The sequence below is a fragment of the Furipterus horrens genome, unplaced genomic scaffold, assembly GCF_987537825.1.
Source record: "Furipterus horrens unplaced genomic scaffold, mFurHor1.1.pri manual_scaffold_6, whole genome shotgun sequence".
In the NCBI taxonomy this organism is placed as follows: Eukaryota; Metazoa; Chordata; class Mammalia; order Chiroptera; family Furipteridae; genus Furipterus; species Furipterus horrens.
In genome coordinates this window covers 179,243,993-179,258,683 of record NW_028327176.1, presented here as the reverse complement: position 1 = coordinate 179,258,683, position 14,691 = coordinate 179,243,993, and the positions used below count along the sequence as shown (strand labels likewise).

Sequence of the window (14,691 nt, the reverse complement as noted above, 5' to 3'; positions counted from 1 at the left end):
AAACACTAAGTAAACTCCCTTGTTTAAGTTAATGTAGGCATTTTAAGTAAATCCAATACCTTTAAAAACAAAAATAATCATATAAGTAATTTCTACATACTATAAACTTTTGTAAGTGCTTTATACATATTTCTTACTTTATACACATTAACTTTATAATATGAATCTTAGGGTTTTGTGAGATAATAATTATCCATTTTATAGATAAAAAAATGGATATAAATATAAGTGACTGGCCTATGAACTAAGATTCAACATACACAGTTTACCTCCAGAGTTGGCCTGCATAACCATTACGTATACTGCTCAGGTAATAAGATAAAATCACACCTTGAAATAAGTGACCAAATATGGTAAGAATTGAACTTGTATAAGCTGGCTGCTAACCAAGGACGACATTCATAAGTTTGTGTCATCCCTCAACTCAAAATCATTCTACGGAAACTGAGATACTTATTTACTTAGTGCAAACAAATGTCATTTTATCTGGGAATCTTAGCTTGTCTTAACTCTGACCAAGACTCTAATGGCAAGGCCCAAGTCTGTCTTGTCTACAAATGTAAAACAGAAGAAAAAACAATGTAAATAGTATAATGATGAAACAAAGTGATTTAACTATTAAGTTAGCCCAAATCCATCATTAAATAAGGGGAAAACTAATTAAGCTACTGCTTATTTTACTTCAGTGTCAACAATAAAATAACTAGTATGGTAGTCATTACGAGTATTCACAAATAATCCAGCTTTTTCTCTTCCTGGTTATATGACTAAAATTAGGGATGGCCATGTGACTTTCTGGCCCATGAAATAAGAGTGGAAAGGATTCATATCACTTTCAGGCAGAAGCTTTCAGAGCCAATGAGTGCTTCATCATATTCTCTTTCATCCTCTACCACAGTGACTGGAAATATTGTAAAGACTGTTCCTCTACCAGGATTCTGGAAGATGATAATGAAATGGAACAGAGTTCCAGCCAACCCACATAGGCCATTAGTGTAAGCAAAAATAAACTTGTTGTATTAAGTCATTAAGATTTTGAGAGTATTTGTTACTATAGCATAGCTTATACTATCCTGACTTAATACAGATATAAACACTGAATGTAAAGCAGTTAGTTGTATAAAGAAAAGAATGGTCCTACAAATAAGGGAAATGGAAGGATGGACAGGAATGTGCCCCAACAGAATGCTTCCATCAAGGTATACATTACAGGGCATATGAAAAGTCCCGAAGGACACTCAGACTGAGGAGCAGCAAGTTCTGTGGCTGGGGACAGATTCCCAGAGCTGAGGAAAGCCTCCACTCAACCTCCTCCGTCCTACCATGTCTCTCCTTCCTGCCAGTTGAGGAAATCTGAACTTCAGTCATGAGAGAATAAAACAAGGTTCATCCATGAGGCACCAGGCCCATTTCTTGGCATTTTAATCCAAGAGCTGCCATACAACTTTGGAGCTATCTTAAAAAATTTTATCCAAAGGTGATCTTCAAAGACCAGGTATTTATGCTATCGTCGGCAGCCGTCCGTCTTGAGAGACGATGGTGTAGCTTCTTAAGAGTCTGTCTGCACCGCCGAGAATGGCTGTGCAGTCCGACTCGGGAGTGACACGGTATCTGTCTCCTCCCGTGTTGAATCGACATCTTGCGATGACGCTGGAGTGTCCTCTCCAGTGAAGCTGAAGCTACAGAGCCTGGGCAGGGTGATATGGAGGGTCTGCTGCTGCCCATGCAGCAGACCCCCCCTCTCTTCGCAGCTGAAGGGTCCAAGGGAAAGACGGAGTCAATACAGCTTGGCTTCAGGTGCGCCGCAGGAGTTGCCGGTGTTGACTACAATGTCAAACCGCCTTAGGGACTCCGGCTCCGGATTTTCTGTCGGGGTTTACTCCCTTAGCCTTTCCCCTGAAGAGGTATGCCGCAAGGCAGCGGAGGTTTTTTGGAGTCAGAGTTTTCCTTCTCTGATGTGCCCTGACTGGAAGATCGAACCAGCGACACTTAGCTCGCAGGCCGACGCTCAATCCACTGAGCCAAACCAGCCAGGGTTATTTATGCTATAGTACTTTGTATATTGTTGCCCTAATGAAGGCCAAGGGGAAGCTGAATTTTGAACAGGACCACCTAGGTTCTACTAGTCAGCCAGATCTTGTTTACAAGTGTGATCAACAATTAGCATTAAGCTGGCACACAATAAGCATTCTCTAATTATCAAATAATTAGAGAAATCAAAACTGGGAACTCCACCAGTTCATCTCATTTGTGACTTCTAGGACCATGGCACACAACCATGCAGGTTGTGCGCTGAATTACAGCACTCAATTAAGGAAGCGTGTGGTAGACTGTGAGGCTGCATCCGCCATGAAGGGCCACTTTTTTTGTACTTGACTCACAGGTTCCTTCTGTTGGTCAAGACATGTGCCTTTAGGCTCCTTATAGACTAGCTCAGGGTTCCCAACCCATGTTTACCAAAATTCCCTGGAGACAATCCATAGAGGTACCATAGAGCCTTACTCCATACCTGACCATCATCAATTCCTGACTCTCTCCATGACAATATACCATTATAACCTGCAGTGTATTTGTTCATGAACCTGGACTACATACTGCCACATTCCTGTGTCCAGTGAGGAATATGGATACGCCACTAGCAAGGTATCAGAGGTAGTCTTCTGCTGGAATTCTACATCCTGGCAGAATCCCTGTAGTGAGCGGTAGTTTTAAGAGAACTTCCATGAAAGAACATAAGCACCCCTAAGTTCATTGCTGCATTATTTACAATTGCCAAGATACGGAGGCAGCCCTGGTGTCCATCAGTAGATGAGTGGATAAAACAACTATGGGACATTTACACACTTAAGATATAATATATACTCATACATATACACATACATATTTTTATATGTATATAAATTGAAAAGTATGTCTCACAAGCAATGGGGGTCTATACAGAACTGGTCCGCGTGGCAATGGTGAATGTAACTCAGCCCTGGTCTGGAAAACCGAAAGGCACGAGGCGGCACACAGGGGCCAGGCCCGCAGACCGGCTTCCCGTGGGAATCAGGCCTGCATTGTAACTATAATGCTTAAAATCTTGCTTTTGCTAAAAAACTTCCTCACCCTGAGCTGAAAAACAACAGATGTTTAATGTATAACTTTAAAGTAACTTCTCAAGGTCTATTATGAACTGTTTTAAGGACAGGATGTGGCCAGATCTCCCATCCTTATAGTTTCCTTGCATACGCAATATTCTTTTCTTCATTATCTGTAAACAACAACCATCTAATGCAACCTTAGCAAAGAGAATTGTAACTTTTTTGATGTGATCCGCCCAGAAAGGAATAAAAGCCTGTCCAGGCAAGGGTCGTGGTGCTCTCACTGCTTTAGGGAGTGGCCCTTCTGTTTCTTTTCTCCACCGGCAGTCCGTGTGATTTTGTTCTTGTTCGTCGCATCCACAAACGCCGCAGACACTGCTGGTCAGAGTCTGCGACGGGGCAGGAAGATGACTACGGTAGTCCCTCTCCACATCACAATTCACCTATCGCGGCCTCACGGTATCATGGGATTTTTAAAAATATTATATTTAATTATTTATCACAGATTTTTCGCTATATCGAGGGATTTTGCAGTACCGTATACGTACGTTGTTAAAGTTACATAGGTTTAAGAGTGTAGAATATGTTTAAGAACATAAGTAGTGTTTATAAAAGTGTAGAAAAGGTTAATAAGGGACTGGCAATGGTTTATAAGTGAGTGGGAAGGGTTTATAAAGCATTAAAATATATATAAATACTAAAATAAATGTAAGGTTCCTACTTCGTGAATTTTCACCTATTGTGTGCTGGGGAGGGGGGTGTCTAGAATGTAATACCCGCGATAAGTGAGGGAATCCTGTATAGTCCTTACTCATATTTCATTCAAAAATAAGTTCTATATAAATCAAAGATTAAGCATAAAAACTGCAACTTTAAGAGTACTATAAGAAAATATGGAAGAATGTTTAATAAAATTGGGGTGAAAAAGGCCTTTTCAATCAAAGCACAAACATATGTCATATAAGAGATTTCTGTGATCAACCTATTCCACTCCACAAGTACCTTACAGATATATTCATTAATGTGGACAGACATATATGTAACAATATTACAACACAGCAAATCGAACAGCAGACAGAAAATGATTTAAATGCCCATTAACAACAAAGATTGACTGAACAAATCATGGCACTTCCATACAGCGGAGTATCATGCATTTATGAAAATGACTAAGGACGATTTAAATGTGCCAATATGAAACAATGTATCACGTAAAGTTACAGAAAAAAATATATGTCTTCCTTTTTATGCAAAAAAAAGAAAAAGCTATACAGAGAATTTTGCTTATACATACAGACTGCAAGTATTTCTAAAAGGACACAAAAGAAATTTATGTGATTGCCTCTGGAGAGAAAGATGAATCTCAAAAGGAAGAAAACTTACTTTTCACTGGACATTCTTTGAAGTTCTGAATTATTTCTAGGATTGTGCATAAAGTCCATCACAGAAAATAAAACCAAAGAATAAAATTCAAAGAAAATATTTCAAGAGATAACAAATACGCATCCTATATATATTTAACGGAAAACTAAGAGATTCTCACCTTTCTCTGCAAAATTTAAGTGAATGAAGAATGGCAGGTCTCTTTTGACGTAAATTCCATAAATGTAAGGTGTCATCAGCCAAGGCACTCACAAGAGCTCCCTTAAAAATAAAATGTGATATATTTTATATAGAACACAATTTACAAATATTAAAGCTACTAAGAAGCTGCCAAAAAAAAACCTTTCCAAATTTCTAAATGTTCTGCCAATAGATTTAGCTCTGAGAAATATCTGCCCTACCCAGATTCTAAAGAGCAGATGCAAAACCGGAATTATTTTCTGGAAGGTGGGCCCCTACGAGTACAGGCTTCCGGTTATGTGAGTGTTCTAAGAACCCATCTGTATCAGTGCACTGGCTGGCATTGTCATGAGGCTGTGTTTGGCTTCAGTGAATTTTTCTGAAGGCTCCTTCAACGCGTTTGCCTATTTCATGATGGAAGATTTATGAGCACACCTGCCCACACCGTGCTGAGTGTTCAGCAGTTTTTGACCAAAAATGGCATGACCTCCATGCCCCACCCTCCCTATTCACCTGATCTCACCCCAAGAAACTTTTTTTTTTGTTTCCCTGGATGAGAAATGTCCTCAAAGGGAAATGTTTTTGCTGATGTGGAAGAGGTGAAATAAACAACGGCAGAAGCACTAAAAGTCATCAAAATCCATGACTTTAAAAATTGTTCTGAGCAGTGGAAAAATGTCTTGATAGGTGTGTTACATCAAATGGAGAGTACTGTGAAGGTGACTGAAATTTAAACATGAAAGAATACACAATTTTTTAATAAATAAATTCCAGTTTTATTGGGTCCCTCCCCTCATAAGTATGTATAAAAATATTTAAACTTCTTTAATAAAGCAAAACTTAGTATCTTATAAACTAGAAGTATACTAGGATCTAGTTGGACATTGTGGTTGATTACTAGCCAGACTATAAGTTACGTGGTCACTACCATACACACTTCCTTGACTAAAAGAGCAAAATATGGTATGAGATAACCTTCCTGTTTTACTTGGCTTAATATAAATCTTTATGAATGTACTATTCCTAGATCATAATTCTACTACTGAAATGATAAGGAAAATGAAGATTGCATTCAACACAGTGTAACTTCAATGTCCGTAGGTCTAAAAATCTAACTTAGAAAGTAAAAACATCTGATACGGAGATCTCTAGCAGTATGTGAAAATCATGCAGGGCACTCAGTATCATCCCAGACCTGAAAGATCGGAGTCTTTTTCAGAGAGAACCTATGCAGGTGTATCTTTTTTAATTTCCAGAAATAGCCCTGGCCAGTGTGGCACAATTAGTTGGAACGCCATCCCATAAACTGAAAGGTCACAGGTTCAATTCTTGGTCAGGGCACATGCCTAGCAGGCAAGTGCAGTCCCAGTTGGGGTGTGTACTGGAGGCAACCAATCAATATTTCTCTCTCACATCTATGTTTCTCTCCCTCTCTCTGGAATCAATGAATATATCTTTGGGTGAGGAATAAAACTAATTTAAAAATACTTTAATTTTTATGAGGGCTATTCTGTTGTGTAACTCCTATGGCTACAACATGACTACTGGAAAGGAGAAATATGTAAGTCCACATACTCTCCCCTTCACTAGAAAATATCCTCTTAATCTATATCACTTTGAAGCAAAGAAACTCAAAGGATCCCGATTATCAGAGGTCTGTATTCTTCATTCTTATTCCCACTGTAGTTCAAAACCTTGTCATCTTCCTTCTCAACATCTTTGCCTCATCTTAAAAATCTTAATAAAAGATTATGTAGAGTCATAACAGCTGACTTGCTTCCATGGTGGCCCCTTTACCTGTAGTTTTCCCCAATTGAAGAAAAAGAGCTACTCCCAACTGTCAGATTCCCAGAGCTGTACCCATTTAAATATTCAGTTTTTACTAAGCATTTTTAAAACAGCAATGTCATTTTAAGCACTTAAATGTAACATGTAAGCATGTAAAATAAAGCAAAATAGTCATATCCCTGAACTTGGCGACTAATGTTATTGAAGAGAAAATCCTGTAATATGAATGACAGCATAAACTACTTAAGACTGCTAAAATGCATGAGTATAGGTAATCAATTTACAAATATATTATTTATATTGGTTCATGTACTGCTTTACAAAATAACCTTAACAAAAGTATAAAGATGGAGAATAGGTTGGTGGTTGCCAGGAATTAAGGACTGAGAACAGGAGGGGTAGGAGTGCGATTCTAAAGGAGGAACCTGAGGACATTCCTTTACAGCGGTGGAAGTGATCCGTATCTTGTTAGTGATAGTCATTACATGAATCTATATATGTATTAAAACTGCAGAAAACTAGACACACACAGAGTGCATGTAGAAACTGGTGGTGAAATCTAAATGTCTTCGATAGTTTAGATTAGCAGTTCTGTCATCCTCTTGGTTTAACACTATATTACTGTTATATAAAATATCACTACAGGAGAAGCTGGGGGGGGGGGGATGCACAGGACCTCTCTACTCTGAAATTAACTGCCAATCTAATAATTTCAAAATAAGAAAAATGTTAAAAAGGAAAAATATATTAATATGAGTCCTCATATATGAGTTCAATAACCTTAACACGTTACAATTCAGCTCTATGGAGAATATTAAAGTTAAAAAAATAATGCTCCTCTTACCTTAAAAACCTACACAATTACATTTTTTATTTTTATTTTTTGGATCCTAATTTTGCTGAATATTTTTCTTTTATCATCTTTAGCTTTTTATACCCATGATGCCTTTAATCCTCTGATATGAACAAAACATTTATCATAAGCCAGAGGTACCAATAATCTTTTTTTCTCTCATACACATTTAAGAATTTAGGGGAAAAATAATGTTCACAAATTATCCTCACATAAGAATAGCAAAGCCTTTTCTGGAGTAGTTTCTCTTTCTTCCTTTTATGAGCAGCTTTTCCTGCCTGTCACTTCTTATAGTGAGCATCTATCCGCAGAGCCAACCATACTTTTTAAAACCTGCAAACACACTGTTTGCTTTTAAAATAGGGTTTCTCCAGCTCCTTCCAAACTTTATAGTCTACCAAAAAAAAAAAAAAAAAAAAAAAAAGGTATCATCAGTTACTTCAACCAATAAGTGACACAGCAAGAGCTTCGGACAGAAATCCGTTTCTAATGGATTTGGGTTTTCTGGCTGTATTTCAAAACTCTGTCAACAAGCACGTTTGTTATTTGTAATAAGCTTCATCTTTAAAAACACTTTAATATGGATTTTTATATATTCTATAACTTTCAATATCATTGAAATAAAATTTAAATTCAGCCCCCTGTACCAAAAAGATTTAGCTTACACCATTCTATTTGCAACACTGTTTTGAGAAACATCTTACATAACTTATATAACTGTCCAAAATGATGCCTTAAATTACTATTATCTCTGACCTATAAGAAATTAGTTTTTGGTTTACATATTTCAATACGAATGAGTGCAAGAAATCTGAATGACGGGACATGGCTCTATTTCATAATAAGTAAGAGACATTCAAGGAAGTCACTGACCTCATTAATCAGGAACTGGAGTTGGATTACTGCGGCTCCACTGTCATGTTGGCAATAACATTCTACTCCTGGGCGACCAAAGCTGTCATTAATTCCATTAAGGAGTTTATGGGGTGTGTGGGCTTTTTATAGAAATTTGGTAAATTATATAATAGACTCTAAATATTCCAATTAAGTGATATTCAATACATGCTACTTATTGAGGTCTAGATTTAGAGCTAGGTTTATTGCACATTAATCTAATCAGGCAGTTCTGTTGAAAATCAGAATGTTCAATGATTACAGGTCTAAAAGAAATATTAGGGAAAAAAAGTATTTAAAACAGCAACGTGCAGAACAAAACAAAATATATTTAATATACTTTACTCTGCCCCAAGTTTTCTCTTCCACTTAAAATAAAAAGATGAGAAATCTGAAAAGCAGACAAATGTTATTTTAGCATACTGCTCCTAAATAATCTTTTTCGTTCTTGTAGTGTCATTTTAAAATAATTTACACTAAAAATATAATGAAGAGCTACTAACTATGTGGCACGATGTTATATCACCAATGAATTCTCAATTTTTTACAACAGGTTTGAATATAGATTAAAATGCAAATTTATATGAATTTGCATATAATAAGAGCAAACAGAGCATTTTCTTGTCAGGCATTATATTAAACAAGTTACATACTTTAACTAACTTAATCTTTAAAACCCATGAAGAATATATCATTTCACCTCATATAAAAAGATAAAAAGCTGAAGCACAGAGAAATTAAGTAACTTGCCCCAAGTCACACAACTAGAAGGTAACAGAGATGTAATCTGAATAACACTGTGGCTCCAAAGCCTACACTCTTAGTAAATAAGGTATGCTGAGTAAAGAAAAAACAAACAAACAAACCCAAACACTTACAGAACTTATGCGCCAGTCATTGTTATATGCTTTTAACCTTCCTAAACTTGAAATAAGATGTTAGGCATTTTAGTATGCTGCTTTAATAATCTACCTTTCACTACTCAATAATTAGTAATAGAAAATAAAAAGCTAAATATAAAAATAACATTTCATGAGATTTAATAAAATAATAGCACTCTATACAAATTCACTCAGGTGTATAGACTATTACTATATCCCATTAACACATGTCGTAGGTTCTTCTTAACTAAAAATAATTGTAACAAAGATTAAGTTCCTATTTTCTATCCATTTTTTTTTTCCTTTTGACTTCTAGAACTATTTTTAGGTGATATTTATATTCAAAGGATTTTTTTCATTTTATTACTAACAATTAACTTTTCTATTATTTTATAAAGTCATAGACTAATTGAGCATGTTTTGAATTAATCATTATTGCCATAGATAGTAGTATTTTTGCTACACCAATTGCCCAAATGCAACTACAGGAGACTAGATTTAATGTTGCTACTTCTGGCCCTTGGTGGTACCAAATCACACACTCATAGGACAAGAAAAGAAATGTCTTCATTTTCATTCATCCATTTTTCTCAGACAACAGCAGAGACTTGCCCTTTCAGTCAGTAAAGTGAGTCTAACTCAAATCTTCCCAGATCAAGTATTCATTCTTTCTGGTACCATTTAGCCCATTCCATAATTCCCGTTTTACACGAATAGTGTAAACCTTCTCTTGTATGACCAGATCAGGATAATTAACTTCATTCAAAATGTGAGTTACTGTGGAGAATCATAAAATTTCTATTTAGCTTACATGTTATTCTCACATAAAACATAATTTTGCTAATCTTGTGATATTAGACAAAGACATTTTCTTTAAGTGTGGCTCTATTAACTAGAGTTCAGGATTGTTTTTCTTGAATAAAAAACATAACCAGAATTACCCAGGTACAAGATTTGCATTTAATATTTCAAATAGAACTTTAAAGATACCGGCAATGCAATCAAGTAGAGCATTCATATAGTTTCATTATTTCTTTTCCAATCATCTTTTATTTTATCCACAAAACACCAGACAGGAAATTTTATGTGATTAACCTTCCTGAAATTTTTCCAAAGTATTCAGTGTACATTTTTACATATTAAAAACCCACTCTTTTTACATTCATTTCTCATCAATTTACATATTATTAAAGATTATAATATCAAATCTGGAAATATACAAACTGATTGTTGGTAAATAAAGAACAAGTAAATAGTTGTACTAATTTGGGACTCCTGGGAAATAGCCTATCAGTCTTGAAACTTTGGCATGTTGCGGGCATCAATCAATATTTTATTCAAAGAGAATGAAAAGTATCTGCAAAATTCAGAAATTCAGTTACATGGAGGTCAAGAACAGTTTTATTCCTACTTTATGTAGAGCACTATTCCAGACAAAACTGTACTTGTTTATGAGATTAATATTAAATAATTACTTATTTCTAGCTAAGATGATAAATCTATTTTCTTAATGTAAGAACTACTTACTGATTATCTACTAACATTCAGGTACTGGGCCTTGAATACATAAGCGCACACACATACACAGAGTCAATTTTTACATGTATATGTCATTTCCTAACTTTAAGTTATTTGAAAATTGGAGAATAAATATAAAGGAAGCATGTATGATCAGTATTTCGTACCTGGGGATATAATAAAGTCAGACTAGTCTAATAGTATAAAACTAGACCAAAAGTAACTTTTAGTAGCAAGTAAACACTATAAAAACCAATTAGGCATAAACAATATGGCAATCAAAATTTTTTCTAGACTCACTTTTCATATTAGTTATGGTAATAAATACCTATTAATGTTAATAATGAAGCACTATGGTCCTGCAGAATAGGCAAAAAGCTAGAGCACTGTATAAAATCTAGTTGAAATTTTGAGACAGCCTCCTTATGAAGTCTTCATGTGTAAAATGATCAACATTTTAGAGACTATAGCTATGTGAGAGAAGCAATTCTTGGCAAAATTAAATAAGACATTAAAATGAGTAAACAACCTTATGCTCATAAAGCTCACAAATCAAATAATACAATAGAATAAAAGCTAAAAACAACATGATCCTCTCAAGGAACACAGAAAAAGGTTTTTGACAAAATCCAACACCATTTCATGATAAAATACTCAGCAAGAAGGGTACCTCCTCAACCTGACATCTTAACATCATACTTAGTGCTGAAAGACTACATGCTTTCCTGCTAAGCTCAGGAAAAGGGCAGGATGTCCTGTCTGCTCTCTCCATTTCTATTCAACCTTATACAGGATGTTCTAGTTAGGAAAAATCGTCAAGAAATACAAAGTGTCCAGACTGGAAAGAAAGAAGTAGAACTATCTCTAGTCATAGATGATATGATTTCATATGTGGAAAAGTCTAAGGAACCCACTTAAAAATTATCAGAACGATAAATGAGTTCAGCAAGCTATGAACAACACAAGACCAATACACAAAAATCAACTGTACTTGTATACACTGGCAATAAACACTCTGAAAAATGAAATTAAGACAACGAATCAAATTTACAATAACACAAAAAATAAAATACTTAAGAATAAATGTATCAAAGAAATGCAGTAATTATACACTGAAAACTATAAAACATTATTAAACAAAGATCTAAGTAAATGGAGAGATATCTCATATTCATGAAACTTAACATTGTAAAGATGGCAATATTCACCAAACTGATCTACAAAATTAAGGCAATCTCTAATAGGATCCCAGAATCCCAGCTTTTTTCAGAAAGTGACAAGGTGAACCTGCAATTCATATGAAAATGCAGGTGACCCAGAATAGCAGAAATAATCTGGACAAAAAAGAAGAAACGTGGAGGACTCCCACTTCCTTAATTTTAAAACATACAATGTTATGATAATCAAGACACTGTGGTACTAGCATTAAGGGTAGATATATAGAGCCATGGAATGAACTGAGAGTCCAGAAATAAACATTTATGATCAGTTGACTTTGACAATGATATGAAGACCATTTAATGGAGAAAGGACAGTGCTTTCAACAAATGGTGCTGGGACAACCTGATATCCACATGAAAAAGAATAAATCTGGACCCCTAGCTCACACTATAAACAAATATTAGCTTAAAGTGGAACAGAGACCTAAGAGCTAAAACTATGAAACTCTTAGAAGTAAACATAAGACTAAATCTTTGTGACCTGAGATAACAGCATGGTTTCTATATAAGGTAAAACACCAAAAGCACAAGCAATAAAAGAAAAAAATAGATAAATTAACAAATAAGATTTTACCAAAATTAAAAACTTTTGTGCTTCAAAGGACACCATGAAGAAAGTTAAGACAATCCACAGGAAATATTTGTGAATCATACACCTGAAAAGGATTTAATGTCCAGTGTATATAAAGAGCTTTTACAACTGAACAACAAAAAGAAAATCCAATTAAAAATGGGGATATAAATAGACATTTCTCAAAAGATATGTACATAGCAAAAATTTAAAAAATACATGAAAAGATGCTCAACATCATTGGTCATTAGGGATATGTGAATAAAAACTAAAATGAAAACCATTTCACATGCTCTAGAATGGCTGTAATAAAAAAGACAATATCAACAGTTGGTGATGATGTAGAGAGATTAGAACCCCCAATTATTGTTGGTAGGACTGTAAAATGGTACAGCCACTTTGGAAAACAGACCGGCAATTCCTCTACATTAAACAGTTACCACATGACTCAGCAATTCCACTCCTAGGAATATTAAAAAGAGAAATGATAACACAGACACAAAACTTCTACACAGATGTTCACAGCAGCATCATTCATAATAGCCTAAAAAGAGGAAAATCCAAAAGTGCATCAAGTGATGACTGAACAATATGCAGTATAGTTCTACAATGGAATATTCAGCCATAAAAAGAAATAAACTACTGCTACATGGTACAGTATGGACAAACCTTGAAAACATCATGCAAAGTAAAAGCCAGTCATAAAAAACTACGTATTATTTGACCGCATTTATATAAAATGCCCAGCAAACACAAATTCACAGGAACAGGAAGTAGATAGGTGGCGTGAAGGACTGGGTGGAGAGGGTAATGAGGAGTGACTGATAATGGATATGAGGTTTCTTACCGGGATAATGAAGATGTTCTAAAATCAAAGTTTTGATGATTGCGTAACTCTGAAGATAAAGAAAAGCACTGAACTGTACACTTTAAAAGGGTGAAGTTAACAGTATGTAAAAATCTCAATAAAACTTTTTTAAAAGACAAAAAACTAGCTGGTATGAATGATAAATAATAACAACACACAAATAGGCAAAAATAAAGACTGAATTTAAGGCAAAAAATGATTGCATTTACTAATAAAACAAGTTAAAATATTATATTCTTAAATATACTCCCTTTATATATAAATTTTAAAATATCTTTCATAAGCAATGAATGAACTTAACTAGTTAGCAACCTGAATAAATGCAGCGTAGTAATAGGAAAAAATAAAGACTGCAGTTGAGTCTTTTGGCCCTTAAGCTCCTTATTTCCTTCTACTCTGTATTCAATTTTTAAAAAATTTTCCTTTATTCAAGATTTAAACACAGGAAGTATTTAACAGATGAAAAGCAACAAAGAAAATGCAGTACTCTCTTAAACAATTAAGAATGTCAATCACATAAGGAAGTACTATGCTTTTAGAAGTATGTATCTCTACACCACAGGAAAAAAAATAGCTTTTCTAAAATAAAATATGAGGATTCATATATCCATCTAATAATTTAAAATATACAAAAGACAAATACTATATGATCTCACCTAATACAGGAACCTAATGAACAAAACACACAAACAAGCAAAACAGAACCAGAGGCAGGGAAACAAGGAACAGACTGACAGTGACCAGGGGAGAGGGGGGAGAAGGGAGGAAAGAAAGGGAAGGGTCTAGTCAAGGAACTAGTATAAAGGACCTGTGGACATGACAACAGTGTGGGGATTGACCTGGGGGGGGGGGGGGGGGCGAGGCAGGGGAGAGCAATGAGGGAAAAATGGAACAACTGTAATAGAACAACAATTTAAAAAGAAATTTAAAAAATCAAATGAAATATATTCTAATTTTTAAAATACAATGATGAAAATTATTCAGGAAATTTTAATTTTAAATTCTAACAAAAAGTAGGGGAAAAAAAGATTTTGGATTAAGATAGCAGGCTGAACAAATATGTTTGCCATCACTTTGTTCCAAGAACTTATATAAAAAGTACAGCCAAAAAATAAGGAACTTGGAAAATTAAAAAAAAAAAAATACACACTATAAAGGATTATTTTAGATGTTAACATTTAACAAGAAAAAAGAAAAGTTATCAAAGAAATAACAAGAAAATATATTTTACTTATCATCTAAAGAATAAGTCTTCAAATGGAAATACACTGTACCCAGAATGATAAATAAGACCACACCTAAATACATCACTCTAAAATCTTGTCACATGAATACTTGAAAGACACCCCACAGGATACCAAAAAAGAAAAAAGAAAAAAGAGAAAAAGGTCACCTGCAAAGTAAAGACAAAGACAATGAAGCAATGCCCTCAGAGTTGAGGTAAAGTAGTTT

General features: G+C 34.8%; 1 protein-coding gene across 5 annotated transcripts in view; it reads right to left on the bottom strand.

The window, feature by feature from the left end:
* Positions 1–14,691, bottom strand: part of STXBP5 (syntaxin binding protein 5) — a 142,538-nt gene that overhangs the window by 108,163 nt on the left and 19,684 nt on the right. For all 5 annotated transcript variants that reach the window (XM_090279947.1, XM_090279948.1, XM_090279949.1 and 2 more), the window contains exons 3-4: positions 8,161–8,242; positions 4,627–4,727 (exon numbers count right to left, since the gene is read on the bottom strand). In XM_090279947.1, coding sequence (XP_090136073.1) covers positions 4,627–4,727; positions 8,161–8,242 — 183 coding nt within the window. The remainder of the gene's footprint in view (positions 1–4,626; positions 4,728–8,160; positions 8,243–14,691) is intronic.